Source organism: Vipera ursinii (genome assembly GCF_947247035.1).
Source record: "Vipera ursinii genome assembly, chromosome: 3".
Classification (NCBI taxonomy): domain Eukaryota; kingdom Metazoa; phylum Chordata; class Lepidosauria; order Squamata; family Viperidae; genus Vipera; species Vipera ursinii.
Genome location: NC_139516.1, coordinates 104,170,370 through 104,197,289, shown reverse-complemented (window position 1 = coordinate 104,197,289; position 26,920 = coordinate 104,170,370). Strand labels below are relative to the sequence as shown.

The 26,920-nt window shown below is 47.0% G+C and overlaps 2 protein-coding genes across 2 annotated transcripts in view; one reads left to right on the top strand and one right to left on the bottom strand.

The window, feature by feature from the left end:
- Nucleotides 1-26,920, top strand: part of HMCN1 (hemicentin 1) — a gene marked incomplete at its 3' end in the record, with an annotated part of 535,761 nt that overhangs the window by 489,353 nt on the left and 19,488 nt on the right. The window contains 6 exon segments of the mRNA XM_083360257.1: nt 8,959-9,078; nt 9,509-9,643; nt 16,755-16,868; nt 17,609-17,734; nt 18,518-18,552; nt 18,556-18,646. Of these exon segments, the coding sequence (XP_083216383.1) occupies nt 8,959-9,078; nt 9,509-9,643; nt 16,755-16,868; nt 17,609-17,734; nt 18,518-18,552; nt 18,556-18,646 (621 nt within the window).
- The window catches only part of LOC310638228 (uncharacterized protein), a 77,957-nt gene continuing 51,709 nt past the window's right edge, over nt 673-26,920 (bottom strand). Inside the window, exon 2 of the mRNA XM_083359094.1 lies at nt 673-720. The gene's annotated coding sequence lies outside the window, so the exon portion shown is untranslated. The remainder of the gene's footprint in view (nt 721-26,920) is intronic.

Sequence of the window (26,920 nt, the reverse complement as noted above, 5' to 3'; positions counted from 1 at the left end):
CAATGACCTAATAGATTTTCAATTTTAATTTCCACTAACATTTAGATTTTACATTTGATATTTATCATTCCCAAGATTTTTAGTATACTCCCAATTCATCTATCACCATTCCTCACAAAATCTAATATTCAAAATACACATCCCGTTTACTTAACTTCTCACCCTCTATGTCAACAAATTAAGGATACAATATGATATCCTTCCTTTTTTGCTAATTTTCAATTGTTTTTTTTAATTAGTAATCAAAATTTCTTTTTATTTCAATATTTAATACTTCCTCTCTTCCTCTTTGTATCTGCTATCTCTTGCTTAAACTGATAAATTTTGTTTTTAACATTCCATATAGACCTATTTATTACTTTCAACAATAGGTTTTTAGCTTGTCTACATTATTCACCTTTACATGACCTTTATGCACAAATCAATATTTAAATTAGCTATTAATATTTATACTGCTAAATTTTAATGACCAATTTTTTTCTTTATCTCAGTTCATAACAATGTCTTGTGTTCAACATACACATCTTTTTTTTATTGAAAAGTTTTAAAATACAGTTTTCCTTTAAAAAACCCCCCTTCCCCCTCCCTGCTCCCCCCCTACCTCCCCCCAACCTCCCTCCCTCCCCCCCTCCCTCCACCCCCCCCTCCCCCACCCCCCGACTTCCCAGAGCTAAATACAAGGTATATATATATAAAAAGGCAATCATAAACAACCATATACTAACAACTATAAATTCTAAAATCCATCACTCTCTAGCTTATATAGGATAAGACACACCTTAACAATATTAAATATATATAAAAAACTAGAATAAAAAAAGAAAAAAAAACGAAAGAAGGCTTATTCGAATGCTACATAAAACTTCTTAACCCTATACTTGTTCTGGATAAACTCAATCCATTTTCTCCATTCCATAATATAGCGTTCTTGCGAATGATCTTTCAAATAGGCCGAAATCTTCGCCATCTCTGCCAGGTCGGAAACCTTTAAAGTCCACTCTTCTATGGTCGGCAGTTCCTCTTTCTTCCAATATTGGCCTATCAAAAGTCTTGCCGCCGTAATTAAGTTCAACATCAGCTTGGTGTCCACAACTGTAGCGTCTGCAATTATTCCCAACAAAAAAAGTTGCGGACAAAACTTTATCCTCTGTTTAAAAATCTTCTGCATATTCCACCAGACTTTTATCCAAAAAGCCTTAACCTTCTTGCATGTCCACCATATGTGAAAATATGTTGCATCTTCATCACCACACCTCCAACATTTAGGCTGATAATTCGGATACATACTTGCAAGCTTTTTAGGATCTAGATGCCATCTATAAAACATTTTGTAAAAGTTCTCTCTTAGATTTTGAGCTTGAGTAAATTTTACGTTCCTCACCCAAATCTTTTCCCACGTGTCCATTGTAATAACTTCCTGGATATTTTGGGCCCATTTTATCATACAATCCTTAACAAGCTCTGTTTCCGAGTCAATCTCTATCAATGCAAGATATATCCATTTAATATGTGCTGATCCCTGATTTCTAATCTGCTTTATCAAATTTTCATCAGTCATTGTAAATCCATTTTTCTGGTCTTCTTTCCACCTGGCCCGTAATTGGATATATTGAAACCAAGTTTGAACAACCTTCTCTTCTCGCAAGAGGCTATATGATTTCAAACACCAAACATTCCTTTCCAGGCTTAAAATTTCCTTGTACGTAGTCACATCATGTTTGAAACCAGCATGTATATTCTCTATTGCGTGTTTTGGAATTGCCCACAATGGTATCTTGCTGCTTAGCTTATGTCTATACTTCTTCCAAACTCTCAGCAATGCCTGTCTTAAAATATGCATCCTAAACACAGTATCTACCTTCTTATCATACAACAAATATGCATGCCAGCCAAACAACAAATCGTGGCCCTCAAGATTTAATAACCTCAATTGCGTCAAATTAATCCAATCGCTTATTCCTACTAATGCAGCAGCTTCATAATATAATTTAAAATTAGGCAATTTAAGGCCACCTCTCTCACGAGTATCCTGCACAATCTTAAGTTTAACTCGTGGCTTTTTCCCTGCCCACACAAATTTATTGATACCACGCTGCCATTCCTCCAAGTTAGAATCTTTCTTAAGAATCGGTATCATTTGAAACAAAAATAAAAATTTGGGCAGGACATTCATTTTCACTGCTGCAATCCGTCCCAACAAAGACAATTGCAATTTTTGCCAACTCTCCAATTCTTTTTGAATTTTCCCCCATAGTTTTTCATAATTATTTTTATATAGCTTTGTATTAGAGGGCGACAAAATCACCCCCAGATATTTAACCCTTTTAACAATCTCAAATCCAGTTAATCCTTCTAAGAGAGCCTTCTGTAAAACTGTCATATTTCTAGCCAAAATTTTAGTTTTCTGTGTATTTACTTTAAATCCAGAAACCTTCCCATATTGTGTTATTATCTCCATCAGGTCCACAACAGAGTTCTCTGGCTGGGTCACTGTAACAACCAGATCATCTGCAAATGCTCTCAATCTATAGTCCTGATCTCCAACTTGTATCCCCTTAATTTTTTCCGAGTTCCGAATCTTAACCAATAGTATCTCTAATGTTAACACAAATAACAAGGGCGATAACGGACACCCTTGCCTTGTGCCCTTCTCAATATTACATGCTGCTGTCAGGCTATTGTTAACTATGATTCGGGCAGTTTGTTTTTGATATAATGCCCTAATCGGCTGTAAAAATTTTTCCCCAAAATCCATTTTATCTAAAACTTTCAACAAAAATTGCCAATTCAATTGATCAAAGGCCTTTTCAGCATCTAAAAAGATTAGCGCTGCAGAGATCTGGTTGTGCCTTTCCAAAAACTCTAACACATCAACTATATGCCTCACATTATTTTTCATTTGCCTACCACTAATAAACCCCGTTTGATCCCCATGAATCACCTGTTGCAGAACCCTCATCAGTCTATTAGCCAAAACCTTCGCAAATATCTTATAATCTGTATTTAAAAGCGATATCGGTCTGTAATTTTTAACTTGAGTAGCATCCTGGTCTTCCTTCGGAATCAAAGAGATAAAAGCTGTTCTCCAAGACGGTGGCACCTTTCCCCCCCTCTGAATTGTCTGAAACAGTTCCTTTAACGGCTTTATCATCTCAAATGGTAAATTTTTATAATAGGCCGCAGTCAAGCCATCCGTGCCTGGCGCTTTATCCACCTTCAGTTCCTTAATTGCTGTAAGAATTTCTTCTTCTGTAATCAGTTGATTAATCCCCTCTTTTTGTACTTGCGTAAGAACCGGGATGCTAGCATTCTCCAAGTATATATCAATATCTTTTACATTAATTTCCTCTTTAGTATATAATTTCGAATAAAAATCCACAAAAGCATCCTTAATAAGATTCTGTTGAAACACAACCCTTCCTTTATACTCAATCTTATCTATATTAGAGGCCCTTTGTTTTTTCCTCAGTCTATAAGCTAACCATCTGCCTGGTTTATTAGCGTTGCAAAAAGTATTGTGCCTAGCAAACCGCAGATTGGTTGCCACTTGATCTGCCATTAATTTATCAAATTGTCCTCTTAGCAGTCTAATAGCCTCCTTGATCTTCACATCCTCTGGATTCAAAATCAAAGCCTTTTCTTTTTCCTTTATTTCATTCTCCAATTCTTTCCTTCTAGTTTCCACTGCACGTCTATGTCTATTATTCATATATATCAACACCCCTCTCATATAGGCCTTGCTAGCATCCCAAACCATGTCCATAGAGGTACCCTTATTCATATTAATCTCAAAAAAATCCTTCATCCGCTGTTTGCATTCTTCCACATTTCTCTGATTTCTAAACAAATTCTCATTTACGCGCCACGAGCGCCTGTCTCTTTTCTCCTTATCAATCTCCAACCAAACTGGACTGTGGTCAGAAATAGTTCTTGCACAAATCTTCACCTTTTTAGTTCTCAAAATAAAATCATTAGTCAACAAAATAAAATCAATCCTCAAAAAAGATTGGTGTGTCAGAATAAAAAGTATAATCCTTCTCCTGCAAGTGTCTCTCACGCCAAATATCTCGCAATTCCAGGTCATCCTTCATTTCAAAAAAAGATTTAGGCAGTCTAGCATGACTTGGAATGCGCTTAAAAGCTCCAGCCTTGTCCAACTGTACATCCAAAACACCATTCCAGTCTCCCATAAAAATAAAAGATTTATAATCCAACTGGGTAAGCTTTGTGTGGAGTAAGCTAAAAAAATCAGCTTGTTGTTGGAGAAGGAGAACATCAAGAGGATGAAACAGAGGAAAGTGGTGCTGGAGGAGATCAAGCTACAACTTCTTTGGATGATCCTAGAGAGCAAAGAGTAACGCGTGCTGCTTTAAAACGAGCAAAGAAAATAAAAGAACAAGATCAGCAAAAGTCTTCAGATTCTTCACAATGTACATATAGTCAAGCTGTGGGAGGAGCACGGCCTAAAGAAATTAGTCCTATCAAAGCTGTGGTCCAAGAGCTTTTGGAGGATATGCATGGCAACTAAATTTCTAACCTGGAATGTTAATGGACTAAATTCACCGCAGAAGAGGAAGAAAGTTTTTCAATATTTAAAACAATTTAAGATAGATGTTATATGTTTGCAAGAAACGCATATTAGAGTTTTGGATCAAAAGCATTTATTGAACTTGAGACTGGGTACGCAATTTGTTGCCTCTGCAGAGAATAAGAAAAATGGAGTGGTTGTTTATGTTAAAAGTGCATTAACAGCAGACTTAATTGAAGCAGATAAGCATGGAAGATATGTTATGATTGAGCTGTTGTTAGAAGGTAAAAAGACGCTTCTAGTTGGATTATATGCACCTAACCTTCAACATACACATCTTATGCATTTAAATACATTCTGTTTCAGATTTCAATAAGATGGTCGAAAATCCATTCTTCTTGAGTCTTATTCTGGCTTTTTTCCTTTGCCAAATCATCTTCCATGTCCTTGTTTTTGGGTCATCGAACCAATCTCCTTGTAATATCATGTATATTAATTGATACTGGCAAAACCATCTGATCGCCATTTTTTTGAGAGGACTTGTAGGTCTAGTGCAGGGGTCGGCAACCGAAAAAAGTAAAGGAGCCACTCAGAACCGGTTCCGTTGCACAAACAAAAAAGTGGGAGCCGCAAAAAGTGCACATGCGTGCATCCACTCACGCGCATGCGCAAAAAGCATTTTGCGCATGCGCAAAATGGGAGGCACCTGCGTGGCGACGGGTCTCCCCTTTGTAGAGGTGCGCGCCGTCCCGTCCGGAGACCTGCCGCGTTCATCAAACGGGGCCAGGCCGGCGCGCGCAGGGGGGAGGGGGCGACGGGGGCTTTTCTCCTAAGAACAGCGGCTTTTAAAAGTGGGAGGGTCGGAGCGCCGCGGGCAGGTCCGGAGAGGCAGGGGACGAAGCCCCGCTTGCCTGGAGGGGGGGCAGAGAAGCGAGTTGCTGCAGCCCACCTTGGGCGGCTCCTGCCCTTTGTTCAGGCGCCAGCATCCCAAGGAAGCCCGGCCAGCAAGCCCACCCTCCGCCCGCTTTTCCGGAGTGGGCAGAAGGAGGGAGCACGTCCCTCCCTTCTTTGTCTGCTCCGCGGCTGCCCTGCGAGAGGGGAACAATGCCTCGCGTGCCCAGCCTGGCCCCTGGACCCGGCGCAGGGGTTGAGAGAGGCGGCATTTGGGCCAGGCCAGAGGACGAAGCCGGACCGTGCGAGCTGCGCTCCCCCTCCCTCCGAGCAGAAACCCGATCCTTGCCGCTCCCGAGGATCTGCGAGGCTGGGGGAGCCGCCCTTCCCCTCGTTTGCCCCGGCGGACGCTCCTGGCGCTGCTGCTAACGGGCGCTGCTGCTAATTTGTCCTTATCCTCCCAGGGCCAGGAGGAACGGAGAAGCGTGGTCGTTTTGCAGCTTTCCAGCCCAACTCACTTCGTCCCTCATAAAACCCAGGCAGAAAAGGCCAGTGCGCTTCCCAGAGCCACGCTCTTGACTCGCCGAAGCTTGCCAGGCGCTGAGCTCGCTGGCGGAATAAAGAAATCGTCTCTCCCTGTCTCACGTGTAAATAAATCGTCACCCTCACTTACTTGACCACCAGCTTGCTTGTCATTCAGGGAAATAATGGTTAATCGATGGAGACGTGTAACGTGTTAGTTTGCAGTCCTTCATCATCCTATTTTCTTCAGTTGCCCCGGGGTGTGTGTGTCATGTGCGGTACTTACAGAATCGATGGCGGGGTTGGGCGGGGGGTGGGAACGGACAGAGACAACCATTCAACCCACGCGGAGAGCCCATCAAGCAGCGCTCTGAGGGAACAGGGGAGAGGGACGAGATCGGGCTTTTGCCCTTCGGCTGAAGGCGAGGCACTCGCCTCTAGTTGCAGACCTGGCAAATGGGGGATAGCCAGAAGTTGCACGGAGGGGGGGGGGAAAACGGGGCCCGCTACGAGTCACTTCAAGGGAGTCGCGGCACTTTGTGGAAAGGCAACTTTTTTCCCCCGGCTCCGCAAACGAAAAGCGCCGCACGCCTGAGTCTCAGAGCACGCCTGAAGGGGAAGTGAGAATCCAGGCGACGGGGAGGCCGAGTGTGTATATGTGTGTGTGTGTGTGTGTGTGTGTATGTGTGTGTGTGTTCATTTTCCCCATTTCTCACAACCAGGTCGCAAGGGGTTTTGCCCTCATTGCCTGTGGACGTGCAGGACAAGTCCTCCGTCCCAGCCACGCTCACAAAAAAAGTTCCTCCTTAGCCGAGCGCCTCGGGAAACAGCATTTTAAAGGAAATGTAAGCTTGTCATCAACATCTTCCCCTCACAAATCTTCCCTTCCCTTCCAAGCGGGAGCCCCGCAGCAAACGACCAGCGTCGCCATCCCCAAACAATGCAGTTCCTTGGAGCGATGCGGACAAGTGGGAAAGGAAGCCCGGCGGCCGGACCGCGCTCCCGCCCTGCCTCCCCAAGGGCTCGCGCGCGTTACCGCCGCGCGTGGTTGCCGCCCCTCGCGAGCCCGCTGGCTGGCTGGTGCTGGCTCCGTCTCTCTCTCTCTCTTCCTTCCTCCCTCCCTCCCTCCCTCCCTCGGTCTCCCCATCCCCCTTTTCCGGCTTAGCCCCATGTCACCAGGAGACCAAACGGGCACATCATGGCAGAGCGGAGGGGACACAGGAAGCGGATCCAGGTACCGGGCTGGCTTATCTCCTCCCTCTTTTTGCAACCGCTCTGCGGGATGAGTTTCCCTTTTCCTTCTGGCTTACCCCCCTCCCCCGGTCACCCTTCCCTCCCTCCCCCCCTCTGCCTCCTCCGAGGCCGCCGCCAGTCAGCATCTCTCCTGCCATTTCTGCGGCTTTTCTGTCGCCCCCGCCGCCGCTCCCCCTTCCCCACGGGGCCAACCGCATCTGGCGCCTTCTTCCTCTGGAGGGGAAATCGTGGCTTCTCTGGGCAGTTCCCGCTTCTCTGGGCAGAGCGCCGCCTTGAAGTTTTGGAGAGCTGCGCGCGCACCTCCACCCGTTCAGAGAGGTGCGCGCGCACCTGGCGACTGGGAGCCGCATGAGACGGCTCAAAGAGCCACATGCGGCTCCGGAGCCGCGGGTTGCCGACCCATGGTCTAGTGGGTCGTCTCTTTGTTCTTCTATATTGACTTAGTTGTTCTGAATTATCTTCTCATCCAACTGTTCTTTTACTAGATCTAGTTCCTTCTGAGTTGTATAAAAAACCTTTTCCTTTTTCCAAGTTGTCAATGTCTTTTCTGGATTTTTAAATATCAATATTTCTTTAATAGTAGATTCTTCTGTCATCGTACTTGAATGTTTCCTTTTTTCTATTGTATTTTGTATAGATGATTCTTTAGTTGTAGTCAAAGTTTGGCCTTTCATATCGGGGCTGTCTTCTTGTTCCTTCACATAGCCTCTTAGTATTTCATTGGTTGTGGTAAGAATTTGGATTAGTGCTTTTAACATAGCGAGAGTTTGTTGATCTTCATCCATAAATAAATTTTGTTCCTGGTCTTCTTCCATATTGGTATTTTAAGCTAAAGTCTTTACACTTAGAAAATCCAAAAGAGAGGGGTTTTTTCTAGGTAGGTAACACAAAGCCTTTCACAGCTGTTGTTTCAAAGTTCTCAAGGTTATGTATCTTATCTATTTCCCTGGGCAGTCAGCCAGGCCCCTTTTAAAGTTTCCTTTTAAGTCCCAAAGTTGTCTTAATCTTTTCAGTTTTTCTTTTTTTTCATAAGAAAGAATCCAGATTTCCAACAGAAGTAGACAATGAAAAATAGGAAATAAAGATCTTTCAATCCACATGCTTTGAGAAATAAAGTTCCAATTCAGATTCAGTTACTTTTTCAACATTTAAAATGCCCCTGGGTATTTAGTCACAGCTCTTTCTGGAGGGAGGGGAAAAGTTCCCCTTCCCTCACCACAGGGGGGGAAATGCTTAGCAGCTTAAGGAGGTACAGAAAATAATTAGGGTGTAAAAGAGGTAAATCTCACCCAGTCTCTTCTGCGCTGCTTTAAGAGTTGCCTGGTGGAAAATGTGACTTCGGTTGTTCACAGCCTAGGGACAAGCCAAAATGGCCGATCCTTTCGTCTGCCAGTTTGGAGGGATCACCAGGTCTAATGGGAGAGTTGTGGCTCTCCCGCAATCCAGCAAGTGCCCCTCCTTATTGGTCATCTCTTCGGGGTGACTTTCGGCCCTTTTCAGGGGGCCCCAGCAATGCGAAACTGGACGGGTGGGGGAGAGAGCAAGTCTCCCAACTATCCATAGCAGCTGTGTGACAAACCAGAAGTCTTCTTTTCTTTACTTTTGTAACATTGCTAGCATTGTGGAAATTTCTTGCTTGTGAGGAATAGAATCTGGGGAAGTGAAAGGTGAACCTCTAGCAGATTCTATGCAGTTACTGGACTATAGATTGTACATTTACATACTTAGTTATCTGTTAATTATTATGTGTTTTTTATCATTAGATGAAGATGAGTGTATAACTCAAAAACCATGTCCCCATATATGCCACAATGTTGTAGGAACCTATTACTGCTCCTGTCCCAAAGGCCTTACCATATCAGCAGATGGAAGAGCATGTCAAGGTAAACATCACTTTCTAAAATCTCTTGGAGGGCAATCAGTGTTCATGAAATCTAGGTGAGACCAAGGAATAGCTTCTCCAGAGTGAGGAACCAACGTAACTTCTTCAGTCCAGTTCTACTACCTCATGAGCAATATTTGTTGCTCTTAATTAGGGAATTAGGGACTCAGAAACAATTATGGAGAGTAAAGGAGCCATAGACTGAAAAGAATAAAATGGTTTTCTCTAGGACCTGAGGGTAGCATAATAACTGATAAGCTTCAACAAATTTCTTGGAATAAGCCCTTTTATGCTTCTTCTGTACACTATCTTTTCCTGAGAAAATGGATGCTGCTTCTCTCATGATGATATATTGAGATATGTTTATGCTTCAATAGAACCTGTATTGCTATTTGAATTATATTATACTTCTGTATTGTGATTTAATGCAGATATTGATGAGTGTGCCTTAGGGAGGCATTCATGCTTGGTGGGTCAAGAATGTGAGAACATTATTGGCTCATATCGCTGTGTGATTCAGTGTGGGATTGGTTTTAGAAGAACACCAGATGGATTGAGTTGTCAAGGTATGGAAATGACTATATGTATTAAACATTGTCATTAAAGAGCCTAATGCTCAATCATAGGGATAAGGAGTTCACTAGAATACTAAGGAACAGACTGAAATAAATGGACTGAGATTTTGCTTTCTCACAATGTGGTTTTCTGATAAGTTTTTTTTATAATTTCCAAGTCTTCAATATTATTAATAGTGCAGTGTATGCCTCGCAGCATACACAAAGGGACAGCACAGCAGGAGGCTGATGGTGCAGATCAGCAGAGGGGTTGGACAGCTCCGGGTGATAACTGCTCACTCAGGATAAGCCTAATGAGTTAAGCTGTTGACAGCCCCAGGCATGGTCAGCCTGGTGGGAAGCCAAGATCTACACCCATTGTCACCTGCACTGGCAGGAAGCCCAGGTTTGAACTGATTGGATGCCATCCACCTGGGCAGGTACAAATAGACGCCAGGCTTCCCTGTTTCCCCAGTTCGTTCTGTTCAGAATAAACTCATCTTCACCCCAGCTCTGTGTCCGTCTCTATGTGAAGCATGTGACCTTACACTGGCAACGAGGATGGGATCCTGCTCCGGAAAGTGCTAGCCGCGGATGAAACCCTATCAGCAGCTCAGGACCCGACGCAGGACGACCCCAACCGAGGTAATGACACAACTGGGACAATACCCCATCTTCAACAGCAACTGCCCTGAGGAGTGGGAGGCGTTCGTAGGTCAGCTCGAGTGCTACCTACGGGCGAATGGGGTCAAGGACGACCGACAGAGAGCGGCGGCGCTACTCTGCAGCTGTGGCATGGAGACGTATCAGCTGGCGGTCGGTCTGTGCATGCCCAACGACATTCACGCCGTCGGGTACAGCGAGCTGATATCCAAGCTAACGGAACACTTTAAGCCCGAAACATCAGAGATAGCTTGGCGGTACCATTTCGAGAAACGGGACCAACGTCCAGGCGAGACCGCAAAGCAGTACATGGCTGCCCTGCGACAAGCAGCGAGACTCTGCAACTTCAATGACCTCGAAGTCCGTCTGCGGGATCGGATCGTCTGCAGGCTAAGGGACCGGAAGCTGTGGCAGAAGATGTTTGCCAAGCAGAAGCTGACCCTTCGGGACGTCCAGGAGGAGTTCTTAGCCTGGGACGTAGCGGAGGAGTCCGACGCAAGGGAGAACGGGGCCATCCATCAGCTGTCCAGTCACGACAATGCAGAAGGGGGAGACTTCGAGGTAGACACCATCCACCGCCAACAGCAATCGACCACCTACTCCCGGGACCATGTAAGGGAGCAACGCCCAGTGACAGCCGAGCAGCAGTATCAGGAGTGCGGATGTGGGACGAGCGGCCCCTGGTCTACCCAGCCCTCCGGCGACAGCGCTCATCGCTCCCGGTCTACCCAGCAGTGCGGCAGCGGCCCCAGGTCTACCCAGCCCGGCTCGTTTGGTCAACACCGGTCTATCCCGTGCATCGGCTGTGGGTCTGGAACCTCCAACCGATCTACCCGTTGCGCCAGCTGTGGAGGACAGCACCCCCGGTCTACCTGCCGCTTCAAATCGGCAAAGTGCAGAGCGTGCGGGAAGACCGGCCACATCGCGGTGGTCTGTCGGAGCTGGCCAAGGGACAGTCTGCACGAGGTGGAGGCGGATTTCCAGCTGGCCACAGGTACAGGGGAGAGGTCGCCGAGGCTTACAGTTAGACACACGGCGGGACGGTCGGCTGTTTGCGAAACCGGGGAACACCCACCCCTTATCCCAAAAATCAAACTGAGGGTCAAAATTCAAGGGGTTCCCTGCGTAATGGAACTTGACTCTGGGTCAGCCGTGTCCATTATCTCCACATGGACTTTCAGCGAGATCTGCAAGCGGAGCGGCCAGCGGGTTCCCCTGAGGCCATCCAAACTGACCCTCTCAGACTTCCAGAACTCTCCAATTAAAGTCAGGGGGGAGGCGTCGGTGACGGTCCACTACAAAGGGTTTAAGGGGAAGTTGAGCGTGTTGGTTGTTGAAGGGCAACGGACCAGCCTCGTGGGGCTAGGGTAGTTCAGGCCGTTGGGCATTGGGATCACCGGGATCCACCAAATGCAGAGCCACCCCTCTCTGGAGGGCATCTGCAAGGAGTTTGCAGATGTATTTGACGAACGGTTGGGGAGGTACACCGGGACCCCGATTTCTTTTAAATTAAACCCTCTAATTCCGCCGGTCAGGATGAAGGCGAGGAGAGTCCCCTTTGCGCTCAAGCACAATATTGAGCAAGAACTGGATAAGTTAGTGGAACAGGGGGTGCTGACGCCGGTAGATGGGGCAGATTGGGAGACCCCCCATAGTTACCCCGTTAAAGGCAAATGGGGACATTAGAATCTGCGCAGATTATAAGGGGACAATCAACCAGGCGTTAAGTGCGCATTCGTACCCGGTTCCCACCGTAAGCAGCATCCTGGCATCCCTGCAAGGCGGGGCGGTATTCGCAAAATTAGATCCTGCCCAGGCTTATCAGCAGCTCCCGGTAGACCCCGAGGCAGCAAGGGCTCAGACCATCATCACCCACAAAGGGGCGTTCCGGGTAAACCGACTGCAGTTCGGGGCGAGCGTAGCTCCGGGGATTTTCCAGGAAGTCATGGAAAAAACGCTAAAGGGGATCCCCGGGGTTTGCCCATATTTCGACGACGTCCTCATAGCGGCCAGCTTGGAGGACGTCCTGGCATCACGGCTAAGAGCGGTACTCGGTCGTTTTAGGGATGTGGGTCTAAGACTGAAGAGGGACAAGTGTAAAATTGGGGTTACGGAGATGGAGTTTCTGGGATTCAGGATAGACGTGCAGGGCATCCACCCGTCAGCCTCCAAGGTGAGGGCTATCAAGGAAGCCCCAATTCCCAAAAACAAAGCGGAGCTGCAAGCGTTCCTTGGTCTCTTAAATTTTTATCATACATTCCTGCCGCACAAGGCGACCATTGCAGTGCCCTTGCACAGGCTCCTGGACAAACAAACACCCTGGGACTGGACTGCCACACACACAAGCGCGTTCAGGACCCTTAAGAACATGCTAGCCGGGGACGCAACGGTCACTCACTTCAGGGAGGACCAGCCCATCTGCCTAGCGTGCAATGCATCCCCTTATGGGATAGGGGCAGTCCTCAGCCACTTAAGGGAGGACGGCTCGCAGGCTCCCATAGCATACTATTCCCGGACCCTGTCAGCGGCGGAGAGAAACTACGTGCAGATAGATAAGGAGGCGCTGGCAGTGGTTGCGGGGGTAAAAAAGTTCCACGACTACCTGTACGGGAGGGAGTTCCTCATTTACACGGATCACAAGCCCCTGCTGGGATTATTCACCACAGAGAAGCAAACGCCACAGATCCTTTCACCAAGGATGCTCCGTTGGTCCATATTTCTTTCAGCATACTCCTGTAAGCTAATCCATAGACCAGGAAAGGAAATGGGACACGCCAACGGACTCAGCAGACTTCCCCTAAGGGAGGCTGGACCGGATCCCGCTCCTGCTAATCAGATATTAGCAATACAGGAGCTGGCTGAGTGCCCATTAGACGCTAGCGACATAGCAGCCGAAACTCCCAGGGATAAGATTCTTAGCAGAATTCAGTCCTGGGTTAGCAGCAGGTGGCAGGACAAGTCACCAGGACCTGAGTTCACAGCATATTTTACATAAAGGCTGCCTGCTGTGGGGGAGCAGGGTCATCATCCCCACAAAACTTAGGGAGAAAGTCCTTCAGTCCCTTCACAAGGGTCACCCAGGAGTGGTAAGGATGAAGGCTCTGGCCAGGAGTTACCTGTGGTGGCCTGGGTTGGATAAAGAGATAGAGGGGTTGGTAGCAGGATGTTACACATGCCAAAGGTCTCGCCCAGAGCAGGCACACGCTCCAGTCCACAAGTGGGAACAAACTCACACCCCCTGGTCCAGGGTCCATATAGATTATGCAGGGCCATTTCAGGGACACACCTTCTTAGTCATCGTGGATAGTCACTCCAAGTGGTTAGAGGTGGTACCTGTGTCCAACATGACATCAGCGGGCACAATACAGGCACTAAGGGGAGTGTTTGCCACACATGGGCTACCAGATGTAGTAGTATCTGATAACGGAGCGCAATTTACCTCCTCAGATTTCCAGGCGTTCCTCAGGACCTTGGGGATTAGGCATGCCACTTCAGCGCCCTTTCACCCTGCCAGTAACGGGTTGGCAGAGAGGTTCGTGCGGACTACCAAGGATGCACTCAAACGAATAGTACAAGGGGACTGGAAACAGAGACTGGCCACATTCCTCCTCCATCAACACGCAACACCCTGCACAGCCACAGGAAAGAGCCCAGCGGAGCTCAGGTGGGGCATACGCCTCATAACTACATTAGACAGACTCCACCCAGACAGGGTATCAGCAGACACAGAACCCCCAACCCTCAAAACCAATTTCAACATAGGGGAGCAGATCTGGGCCAGAAATTACAGCACAGGCCATCCATGGGTGCCAGGTGAAGTGGTGGAACAGACAGGCCCCCTCAGCTACAGAGAGCCACTTAGATCAACTAAGGAAGAGAGCCCCTGAGAGGACGGGTGGAGAATCAATGGAAACAGCAAGGGAGGAGGCAGAGCAAACACAAACACACACACAGCCACAGTCACAGTCACCCAGAAAAACAGCAGGAAGGGTTTTGGGGCATCCATCTGCCTGGCAGGGAGCTGACAGGGAAAGTAGGCAAGAGCCTGAGGGCAGCAGGTCACAAAGAGCCAACACTGAAACACATGCACACACACAAACCAGACCAACACAACCAGACCAAGGAACAGGAAGCAGAACTGAAACCACTACAGAGCCAAGCCTGAGAAGATCAAACAGGACACACAGAGCCCCCAGCTACCTCAGTGATTATGTTCGCTCTTAAGCCTGGGGGGAGGAGGAATTTGGAGGGTTAAATGTAAAAATTGTAAATAAGCTGTATATAGTTAAGAAGGTACGACAGAGGATCCTCCTCACTATGGGGGAAGGGTGCAGTGTATGCCTCCCAGCATACACAAAGGGACAGCACAGCAGGAGGCTGATGGTGCAGATCAGCAGAGGGGTTGGACAGCTCCGGGCGATAACTGCTCACTCAGGATAAGCTTATGAGTTAAGCTGTTGACAGCCCCAGGCGTGGTCAGCCTGGTGGGAAGCCAGGATCTACACCCATTGTCACCTGCACTGGCAGGAAGCCCAGGTTTGAACTGATTGGATGCCATCCACCTGGGCAGGTACAAATAGACGCCAGGCTTCCCTGTTTCCCCAGTTCGTTCTGTTCAGAATAAACTCATCTTCACCCCAGCTCTGTGTCCGTCTCTATGTGAAGCACGTGACCTTACAAATAGTCTTCCTGATTTCAATCTCACATCTTCTACTTGTGCCTTTTAACTGCATTGAATTTGAAAATTCAACAATCATTACATTACATAGCACCATTCTCATGGGACATTTCCAGCCTTCAATTTCAAAGCATTTGGTGTCTGTGCTGCCGTTCAGAAGTAACGTAGGCAAAGTTTTAGACTCATGATTATGTCTCTGAGGCACAAACGTGGCTCAATAACTAATTTTTATACTACTTCTTTATAACATTCTCAGCCCACAGCTGAGACAATTTAAGGTTATCTTTAGCTCTTCCTATTTTAGAAAATCAGAGATGATTTTGGCCTGGGCTAGAGAACAGACTGGACATCTAATGTCCTCCAAGGCCTAACTAGAACTTTCTGAAGTGGACTCCTTCCATCCCCAGATTTAAACCTTGAGTGTACTACTGTAATCCTGTGCTATAATGAATATTAATGCAGGAGAAGAAAAGACAGAGCCTGGGAGAGGAGTCAAGAGAGGAATCAGTCTGGAGTCATTATGTTCACATAAGTGATCCAAATCCAGTCCCCCTTGAACTCTATTGATTGTTATCTAGTACCAATTTAGTGCTGATTATCAGTTGACTAGATTCTTGTCTATTCTTGCCTTAAGCAATAAATCCTATTAACTGCAACTTAATATATGGTCCTGATTCTTTGTACCTGACAATTAACCTGGGAAGGAAAACCAGTTCTGCCAGCCTCAAATTGGTTTGCTTTGGTTACCAAAGAACATTGGTTGTTTTCCTTCTACTAATATACAATGTATTGTATAACAGGTATGGGCAAAGTATTAATGATTTTGAATGTGTTTTCCACCATTTAAATTTGTCTTTAATAATTTTCTCACTCTTTCTGTGCATTCTTTACTAATAACATTTTAACTTGTCCATGCTTGATGTCATAGACCAGTGGTGTCAAACTCGCAACGTCACGTGACATGTTGCGACGTATCACAACTTTTTTCACATTGCCGGCAAGGGGGGGGCGCGATTTCACCATGATGCATCTGGCCCATGGACTGGCAGTTTGACACCCCTGTCATAGACCCTTAAAAGTAGAGTACAGTACAATCAATTAAAATCTAAAATAATGATAATTTCTTTAAAAATATTTTTTAATTTAAAAAACAAAGTATATATAACAAAAGTCTAAAAAATCTAAAAGACGGGTAGAAGCATTAAATGGACATAGAAGAGTATAAAGTTAGTATGTGATAGACTATATCAAATTACAGAACACTACTGTGATGAACTAGAGGCTTATTTAGTCTAGTTTATGGCATAGGTCATCATCTGATGGATTTTAAGGGCTGCTGCATAGAACCTGGCAACATTAATCTTCTAGCATAGTTGGCACCTGAAAGCAACAGGGAGGTGTAGAATTGTCTTGTGAGGTCTGGATATTTGTGCAATAATGATAAAATGGAGATTACATGTATTTGTCTGTAATACAGGCACTGGAGAAGCACATGCCCTGTTGTTTCTGTGTGTCCAGAGACACAGGGGCATTGACTCTGGATAAGGAATTTTCTTGCAGTAGAGGAGCAAAAAAAATGGCAAACTCAAGCAGCCACAAAGAACTGCACAGACATGCACTTTCTATGATGTAATTCAGTTATAAAGCTAGAAGCAGAATAGAAGTCATCCTTTCTTCCTTCTAGTTTTTGCTTCTGCTTGGAACCAAAGGTGCCAGGTAGTTTGCTAGCACTACAAAGTTTGATGGAAAGAACTAGGTTAAAATGTCCTTATTACTCAACAGATGTAAATGAATGCCAAGAGTCTCACCCTTGTCATCAACATTGCTTCAACTCCATTGGAAGCTTCCATTGTGGATGTGATCCAGGATATCAGCTGAAAGGCAGAAAATGCATAGGTACAAATTTGACATAATCCAAAATGGGACTGGAATGGCTTTTCATTTGTGGGTGAATACTTTACCCAGCACAACGTAAATTTAACAGTCACTAAATATACTTGTATACTGTGGGTTCTGAGGATTCAGACAATGTATTCCATGCTTTTTGAAGTGTAATTTTTCAATTTGTTGATGTAATTATTATTTATTATTCCTGGGCTTGCAATTTGCATGGTTTAAATAAAATAAGTACTTGGAGAAATTAATGAGGTTAAGGAGGTACATATACCTAATTCCTTTTCTCTTCAAGATCAATTTACCTAAAAAAGAGTAGATGTGATTCAGTAATGAATGGGTCCTTTTAGACATAAAAGCCCTGAGAGATGTCCTGATAGCAGCCTTGATGTTTCCAGTTATTCTGTTCCATTCAGATATTTAAAATGTCAGCTGTTGTGATTCCCTTTCTCCGTGCTCTAGGGGGGAAAAAGTCCCCTCTCTCCTAACTTGGCTGAATCCAAAAGCATTGTTCCCTGCTTGCAGAATAGATGCTATATCCCTCCTGCTTTGGAGGAGATGGTGGGGTGGCAAGGAATCCACCTAAAGATTGTTGTGAACAAACATTTCAAATGTTTACAAGGTGATTTTTGGAGACAGAAAATGCATGAAAAAAATTAAAGTAAAGACTGCCCTTTGAACAAATGAGGCAATGGTGAAATTTAACTATTTAATTTCATCTTGCTTTTTTATTTATAAAAAAGATGTGAATGAATGCAGACAAAATGTATGCAGACCCAACCAGCTATGCAAGAATGCACGAGGTGGTTATAAATGCATTGATCTGTGTCCAAGTGGAATGACCAAAGCAGAAAGTGGAACATGTATAGGTGTGTACATTTATTTATCATATTCTTTTCAGAGTATAACAGAGAACAAGCAGCTTCAGTTATTTCCCTCTCTTTCTATCATATTTGTGAATAATAGTCATGAATCATTGATATCATTACCAAATATAATCATCAATATGACATGAACCTATGATGGTCATCAAAAAATCTAGACTCTCTAGCAACTTTTTCAGCTAACACATTCTATTAAAAGATTTCATGAGTCTTCACAAGCTGCAGTTTACTTCATCATATCAGTATAGCCTCTGTGTGTGTGTGTGTGTGTGTGTGTGTGTGTGAGTGTGTGTGTATGATGAAGTGATCTGCAACTCACAAAAACCAAAGCCTTCAAATATAATATGTTATTTGGAAAAAGTTCTATCAGATTTCTGACTCTTTGCTACCATGGATTAACATGACTTTTCTTCCATGTTATTCCTCAGTTCCTGCTGGTGAAAAATATTCTGACATTACTTTTTAGGAATATAAGCATTGAAAATGAGCAGATTCAAGATAATTCACATGTTCCTTAGAAGGCATCTAGCAATAATTTGACTAAATAGAAAGTCCCTTTCCATGAGATGTGCAGCCATATAAATTTGATTAATAAATAAATATTTATAACTAACACATAAATATTTCAGAATTGAAGTATGATAAAAAAGCAGTCAAGGAAGCTTTGCAAACTTATAGATATATATTCTTATCAAGAAGAAGAAATACCTGATATTAAATTTCCTAATGCAAGTACACTTATCTCCAAGATTTTGTGTTCCTCATCAGATATTGATGAATGCAGAGACGGTACTCACCAATGCTGATACAACCAGATATGTGAAAACTCAAAAGGAAGTTATTGGTGTGTATGCCCAAGAGGCTATCGATACCAGGGGGTTGGAAGGCCCTGCATGGGTAAGTCAGAATCTGGAATTAAATAAACTCTAGATACATCTATAGATAAGAATTTGAATGGAAAATTGTGATTTGGAGCATGTGAACTTGAGAAAAATATGGTGGCCTTTAATAAGTTCATATGATGTGTGTTGTCCTCTTGTGCTCCAAATTACATTATGCTCTTTGAATCCAGATTATTTTCACAGACCTAATAAATATGAATATTACTATTTTGCATATCACCTGCTTTGGTAGCTGCCAATGAAGCTCAAAGTGCTGTTCTTCTTGAAATTAGTAGTTTCCAGAGGAAACTAATTGGGCTTCTAATACCTTTACTGTGGGGGGAAAAAGCCCATCAGCTTCTAATTTCATGAAAGAATGTAGAAACATTCAAGGAAATATAACTATTCACAAAAGCTAAACATTTACTGGGGTACATTTTCCCCCTCAAATGGGCATAGTGAAGCAGGGATGGGATTCTGTGCCCTATAAAACAGGGGTCCTCAAACTGTGGACCATGGCTCACTAGCAGGCTGTGGCTTATTGGACACTGAGCTATGTGAGTGGCTGGTTGGTGCATGCATGTGTGTGCGTGAGCACCTAGGCCTACTCATGCAAGCCTCTCAGACATTTACGACTCCACTCATGTGAGCAACTGATATTCATGTGCACACATGTGCATAAGCATGCATTTACCCCTCCCATAAAACCATCCCTTCTTTCCCCACTTCCCCCGCTCTTGGCTGCCAACCTCGAAAGGTTGGGGAACTCTGTTATAAATGTTCCCTACCTCTAGTAGGCACTCACATTTCCTATTTGTATGAGAAAAAGCTGACATACAATTTTAATACTCTCTTTAAAGTTCATGTGCTTCAAGCACTTCAAGTGGCCTTTTTTGCAATCATAGTAAGAAAATAAACAAAATAAAATCTGGATGTTTAAGTATGAGACATCTTTAACTCAAAAGTGACATGCTTCCTTTAAAGTTCTCTACAGATTCAAGTGCAGTACACTCATAGTATATATTTCAATTCATTGTTGTTCAAAAAATTCCATATTTTAGAACATAAATTGGTACAAATTTCCTTCAATGTACCATTGTGCCCAAGTCCATTTACACAGGATCATACTGTCTGTCTTGTATTAGAGAACACCTGAATATCATTGCAGGAGCTTTGCGACAATTTAAATGTTAAGAAAATATTGAAAAATTCCAGAGCAAGGAAAATCAAGGCCTCTGTTATGTATGCAGGCACCTGCATAGCAACAGCCACCAGGGGGCGTTGGCCTGAACGGTTTTGGCGGGAAACCCAGTTTCAGCGGGAAACCTAGGGCCAACCCCATTGGCTGTCCGCTTACCTGGCTAGGTATTAAAGGAGGCCAGGTAACCCTCATTCCTCAGTTCGCTACCCCCCATCCAATAAAGAGCTGAACTCACACACCGGCTGGCGTCTCTTCCTTGCGTCGGACCCACTACACAATAGTGGCGATGAAGGTGGGATCGCTGCCGACAAGAAGCTGAAGTCACCGAGGAGCACTCCGCGAGCTGAAGGGAAAGGCATTTTCCTTCCTTTCCCCCCCCCCCCACGACCGCCAACCGACCGGACCAGCCGACCGGACCACGCCGGTCACCGCATCTGCAACCGAGACCGCACACCAGCACTGCGATGGCAAGGGCCGGACAACCCCGCAAATTCGACACCCGCCGCCCCGAGACATGGGCCCGTTACCTGGCTCACGCTGAACTGTACATGCAGTTCAATCAGATCTCGGAGGACGGCGCGAAGGCGGCCGCCCTGCTCTGCATCAGGGGACCAGCGCTCCTGGAGATCGCCGTGAACCTGTTCACCCAGGAGGCCATCAACACCGTCGCGTACCGGGACCTCGTGGCCTGACTCAATGGCCATTTCAAGCCCCGGCGCTCCAAAGTGTCCGCGCGGTCACAATTCGAGAAGAGGGACCAGCGCCCCGACGAGACCGGTGCCGAGTTCCTCGCTGCCCTCTGAGAAGCCACCGTCACCTGCAGGTTCTCGAACTTGGAGGAGCGGCTACAGGACCAGCTGATTTGCAGCCTACGTGACAGGCGGCTGCAAGAGCGCCTGTTCGAGAGAGAGGAGGTTTCGCTCCAGGAAGCCGAGGATGCCATCCTAGCCCACGAAGCAGCCTGCGGGGCCGTCCAAGCATGCCAGGAAACCCAGACCGGCAGCCAGGCGGCCAGCATCCACCGGCAATTTGCCACGGAGGAGGACGACCAGAGCATCGACCTCCTCCAGCGGAAGACGTCGACCCCCGACCAGCGAGCCAGACGCCCAGACAAGCCCAGACCTCCTAGCAACGCTGCCAACCCTCAGAAGTGCGCAGGGTGTGGTGGGAACCATGTGCGCAGCCTCCGTAAGTTCCGGTCGGCCACGTGTCAGGCCTGCAAGAAAACAGGCCACATAGCCGCAGTCTGTCGTAGCCGCCGCCCCTGAGAGGAGATCCACGAGCTGCAACCGGAGGAATCATCGTTCGAAGGTACTGGGGCCCCGACCAAAACGCGAATTGGCTATGTTGAGAGCCGGCTGGCCATTAACCACACGGGTAGCCGCCGGCTGCTCAAACCCAAAATTAGACTAACAATCCGCTTGCAAGGCATCCCTTGCAGCATGGAGCTTGACTTCGGATCAGCGGTCTCGATCATTTCGGACGAGACCCTTAACTACATAAATAGCCGGAGCAAGCAGCTGATCAAATTACGGCCTACAAATTTAACCCTGACTGACTTCCAGAATTCACCGGTCAAGGTAAAGGGGAAGGCTACAGTGTTGGTGGGTGCAATGTCGCATGGTTGAACGGAGAGACGGACACTTGAGCTGGGTAGTATTTCTTTATTGAGTCAGAAATGAAGCTGGAGCAAAGGGGTTACCTGGCATCTCTTATACCTGCCCCGGTGAATGGTGACCAATAGATTTAAACCTGGGCTTCCCGCCAGTGCAGATGGCCAATGGATTTAAACCCTGGCTTCCCGCCAGAGCTGACCATGCCCTGGGGCTGTCAATGACTCGCTCTATTCAGGCTTTCCCGCCAAAGCGGTTATAGCCTGGAGCTGTCCAGCCCCCTGCTGTGCTGACATTTCCCTGTATGCTTTAAAGGCATACACTACACCCCTTTCCCCATAGTGAGGAATTACCCTCTGTCATTCTGTCTCTATAACTATATACACTTATTTACACTATACACACAATTTACATACACACGAGTTTACATTTGTTATTCCTTGGTTGCTTCTCCACCCCCCTAAGAATGCACATAGTCTGCGAGGTAGCTTGGAGCCTTGTGCTGGCTGCTTGATCTTCTTGGGCCTGGTTCTCCTGTTGGTGTGGTGCTGTGACTAGACTCTCTTCCTTGTTGTGATTGTTGTTGTGGGTTGTGGGGTGTGTGTGTGTGTTGTGGTGCCTGGGTTTTGTGTTCTGCTGGGTTCTATTGTTTGCCTGGCTTTGCTGTCAGTCTCCTGTCTGGGGTTGGGTTGCCACTGTGCCCCTCTGGTGGCCCTCCTGGGTGTTTGTGTTTGTGTTTGTGTTGGCTCTTCCTCCTCAGTCCCCAGTGTGTTCTCAACAACCCTCTCAGGAGCCCTTTTCCTCAGCTGATCCAGGTGCCTTTTCCAAAGGAGTCCCCCCTCCACCTTTACTCTGTAGAAAAGGGGTCCTGTCTGCTCTAATGTCTCCCCTGGAACCCATGGGTGACCCGTGCTGTAATTCCTAGCCCAGATGGGGTCTCCTGTGTTGAAACTTGTTTTTATGTTGGGGGTTCTGGCGTCTGCTGTTACCCTGTCTGGGTGAAGCCTGTCCAGTGTTGTTATGAGGCGTCTGCCCCATCTGAGTTCTGCTGGGCTTTTGCCTGTGGCGGTGCAGGGAGTTGCATGTTGGTGTAGGAGGAATGTGGCCAGTCTTTGCTTCCAATTACCCTGTACTATGCGCTTGAGAGCATCCTTTGTTGTCCGCACGAATCGTTCTGCCAATCCATTACTGGCAGGGTGGAAGGGAGCTGAAGTGGCGTGTCTAATCCCCAAGGTCCTCAGGAACACCTGGAAATCCGAGGAGGTAAATTGTGTTTCATTATCTGACACGATCACATCAGGCAGACCATGTGTAGCAAACATTCCCCTCAATGCTTGAATGGTTCCTGCTGAGGTCATGTTGCCTACAGGTACCACCTCCAGCCATTTAGAATGGCTGTCTACTGCTACCAGAAATGTGTGTCCTTGGAATGGGCCTGCATAGTCTAGGGTGTCCTCCTAGACTCACAGCTCTCTTTGGAAGATCATATAGGAGCTGTGACTAGGGGGGTCTTCGCCCAGGTTCGCCTGGTGCGCCAGTTGCGGCCATATCTGGACCGGGATGCCTTGCACACAGTCACTCATGCACTCGTGACCTCCCGTTTGGACTACTGCAATGCTCTCTACATGGGGCTGCCCTTGAAGACTACTCGGAGGCTCCAACTGGTGCAGAATGCAGCCGCGCGAGTTGTGGTGGGGGTGTCCTGACACTCCCATGTAACACCTCTACTCCGCGAGCTGCATTGGCTTCCGGTTGTCCTCTGGGTAAGATTCAAGGTGCTGGTTACGACCTATAAAGCCCTAAATGGCATGGGTCCGGGTTACTTACGGGAGCACCTGCGGCCGGCATCAACTTCCCTTTGTCCAGTGCGCTCCCACAGCGAGGGCCTTCTTAGGGTGCCGTCGGTCAAAGAGTGTCGACTGGCGGCCCCCAGGGGGAGGGCGTTCTCTGTGGGCATGCCAGACCTGTGGAACCGTTTACCGGTGGAGCTCCGGATGGCTCCCGACCTTCGCTCCTTCTGATGTGACCTAAAAACATATTTATTTGAACAAGCTGGCCTGGTCTGATGGGTTTATGGGTATTTTAATGTTATTGTATTAATTGTATTGAATTGGGCTGTAGTATTTAATATTTTTTTAATTTTTGTATGTTGTATTTTATTGTATTGCCCTGTACACCGCCCTGAGTCCTTCGGGAGAAGGGCGGTATAGAAATTAAATTAAATTATTATTATTATTATTATTATTATTATTATTATTATTATTATTATTATTATTATTATTATTATTATTATTATTATTATTATTATTATTATTATATGCACCCTTGACCATGGTGAGTGTGTTTCCTCCCACTTGTGAACTGGTGCATGTGGTTGTTCTGGCGGTGTCCTCTGGCATGTGTAACATCCCGCTACTAGTTATTCTATCTCCTTGTCCAACCCTGGCCACCACAGGTAGCTCCTTGCCAGGGCCTTCATCCTTACCATTCCTGGGTGGCCCTCGTGTAATGACTGAAGGACTCTTTCTCTGAGCCTTGTGGGGATGATTACTCTACTTCCCCACAAGAGACATCCCTTGTGTGTGGACAGTTCATGCCTTCTGGAGAAGTAAGCAATGAACTCTTGCCCTGGTGATTTGTCCTGACACCCACTGCTCACCCATGATTGTACCCTGCTCAGAACCTTGTCCTTGGGGGTCCCTGTGGCTATGTCCCTTGTGTTGAGGGGGCATTCTGGCAGTTCCTGTATTGCCAGTATTTGGACAGCCGGTGCTGGGTCCGGCTCAGTGTCCCTTAGGGGAAGTCTGCTGAGGCCATCGGCATGCCCCATCTCTTTGCCCGGCCTGTGTACCAGTTTGCATGAGTATGCAGACAGGAATATGGACCAGCGTAACATCCGGGGTGACAGGATCTGTGGTGTATGCTTCTCTGTTGTAAATAACCCCAATAATGGCTTATGGTCTGTATAAATTAGAAATTCCCTACCATAAAGGTAGTCATGAAATTTCTTTACCCCTGCAACCACTGCCAGTGCCTCCTTGTCTATCTGGGCATAGTTCCGCTCTGCAGCTGACAGGGTCCTGGAGTAGTAGGCGATCGGGGCCTGAGTTCCATCCTCCTTTAAATGGCTGAGAACTGCCCCAATCCCATAAGGGGATGCATCGCATGCAAGGCAGATTGGCTGGTCCTCCCTGAAATGGGTGACTGTGGCATTGCCTGCTAACAGGTTCTTCAGTGTTTTGAATGCATTAGCGTGTTTGTCCGTCCAGTCCCAGGATGCTTGCTTGTCAAGCAACCTGTGTAGGGGTTCTGCAATTGTAGCCTTGTGTGGCAGGAATGTGTGATAAAAATTGAGGAGGCCCAGGAATGCCTGCAACTCAGACTTGTTTTGGGGAGTAGGGGCTTCTTTGATTGCCCTGACTTTGGATGCAGATGGGTGGATGCCTTGAGCATCAATCCTGAACCCCAGGAACTCTGTCTCAGTTACCCCAATCTTGCATTTCTCCCTTTTGAGCTTTAGCCCTGCACCCCTGAACCTCTCAAGTACTGCCCTCAATCGGGCTGCCAGTTATAGCCTAGAGGTGTCCAGCCCCCTGCTGTGCTGACATTTCTGTGTATGCTTTAAAGGCATACACTACAGTGGGGTTTAAGGGTCGCGAAGAGCACCTGGAGGTTGTAGTGGTAGAGGGCCAGAGAGCCAGCCTGAACCTAGACTGGTTCGAGGCCCTGGGAATCACAGTCACTGGGATCCACCGGATCCAAGGGGACTCCATCGAGGCCGTCTGCAAGGAGTTCGCAGACGTCTTTGACGGGTCACTGGGCAGGTACACAGGGCCCTCCATATTGTTCAAGCTTAACTCGAACGTTCCCCCCATTAGGGTCTGGCCGCGGCGAGTCACCTTCGCGCTCAAACAAAAAATAGAGCGCAAATTAGATAAGCTGGTGGCCCAGGGAATCTTAGAGCCCATAGATGGGGGGAGTGGGAAACCCCTATCGTTACCCCACTTAAATCCAACGGGGAAATAAGGATCTGCGCCGACTACAAGTGCTCGGTGAACCGTGCCCTGAACCCGCACGCTTACCCGGTCCCCACGATCAGCCACGTTCTCGCTTCCCTCCAAGGCAGCGCCATCTTTGCAAGGCTCGATGTTGCGCAGGCGTACCAGCAACTCATGGTTACTAGGGCAACAGCTGACATTCAAACCATAGTAACACACAGGGGGGCGTTCCGGGTAAATAGGCTGCAGTTTGGAGTTAGCGTTGCTCCTGGCATTTTCCAGGAAGTCATGGAAAAGACACTCAAGGGCATTCTGGGAGTCTGCCCCTACTTCGATGACATGCTGATCGCAGGAGCGTCAGCAGAGGAACTAGCAGGTAGGCTCAGGGAGGTACTGTCCAGACTATGCACAGCTGGACTCAAACTCAAGAGGGAGAAATGCAGCATAGGTGTTCCCTCCACAGAGTTCTTGGGGTTCAGAGTAGATGCCAGGGGAATCCACCCCACAGAGTCCAAGGTGCAGGCCATCAAACTAGCACCCACACCCAAGAACAAGGCAGAGCTACAGGCATTCCTGGGCCTGTTGAATTTCTACCATGCATTCCTCCCACACAAGGCAGCCATTGCAGAGCCACTCCACAGGCTGCTAGACAAGCAGGCAGCATGGGTCTGGACCGCCGCCCACGGCCATAGCTTCAGGGCCTTGAAAGCACTACTGTCGGATAACTCCACAGTAACCCATTTCATCGAGTCCAAGCCCATTTGCATCGCATGCAATGCATCCCCCTACGGTGTGGGCACAGTACTCAGTCACCTTGAGCCCAATGGGGCGCAAATTCCCATAGCCTATTATTCCAGGACGCTGTCTGGAGCAGAAAGAAACTATGCCCAAATCGACAGAGAAGCCCTGGCAATCGTGGCAGGAATCAAAAAAGTCCACGATTATCTATATGGCAGGGAGTTCACTGTCTTCACGGACCACAAACCACTCCTAGGCCTGTTCACAACAGACAGGCAGACTCCACAAATCCTGTCCCCCAGAATGCTCCGGTGGTCCATCTTCCTTGCAGCCTACAATTGCAAGCTGGTGCATAAGCCAGGGAAGGAGATGGGCCATGCAGACGGTCTAAGTAGGCTACCCATAGACACCTCTGATCCAGACCTGGCCCCAGCCACACAGATCCTAGCACTGCAGAAGCTGCCAGAGTGCCCAGTTCATGCCAAGGACATTGCCAGCCACACAGCCACAGACAACATCATGAGAAGGTACACTCATGGGTTTGCACAGGGTGGCAGGACAAGTCCCCGGGGCCTGAGTTCCAGGCCTATTTCACCAGGTGCAACGAGATCTCCACACACAGGGGCTGCCCTCTGTGGGAGCAGGGTCATCATTCCCACCACAGTACGGGGCAGGGTATTGGATTCCTTACACGAGGGACACCCGGGGGTGGTTAGGATGAAGGCTCTGGCCAGAAGCTA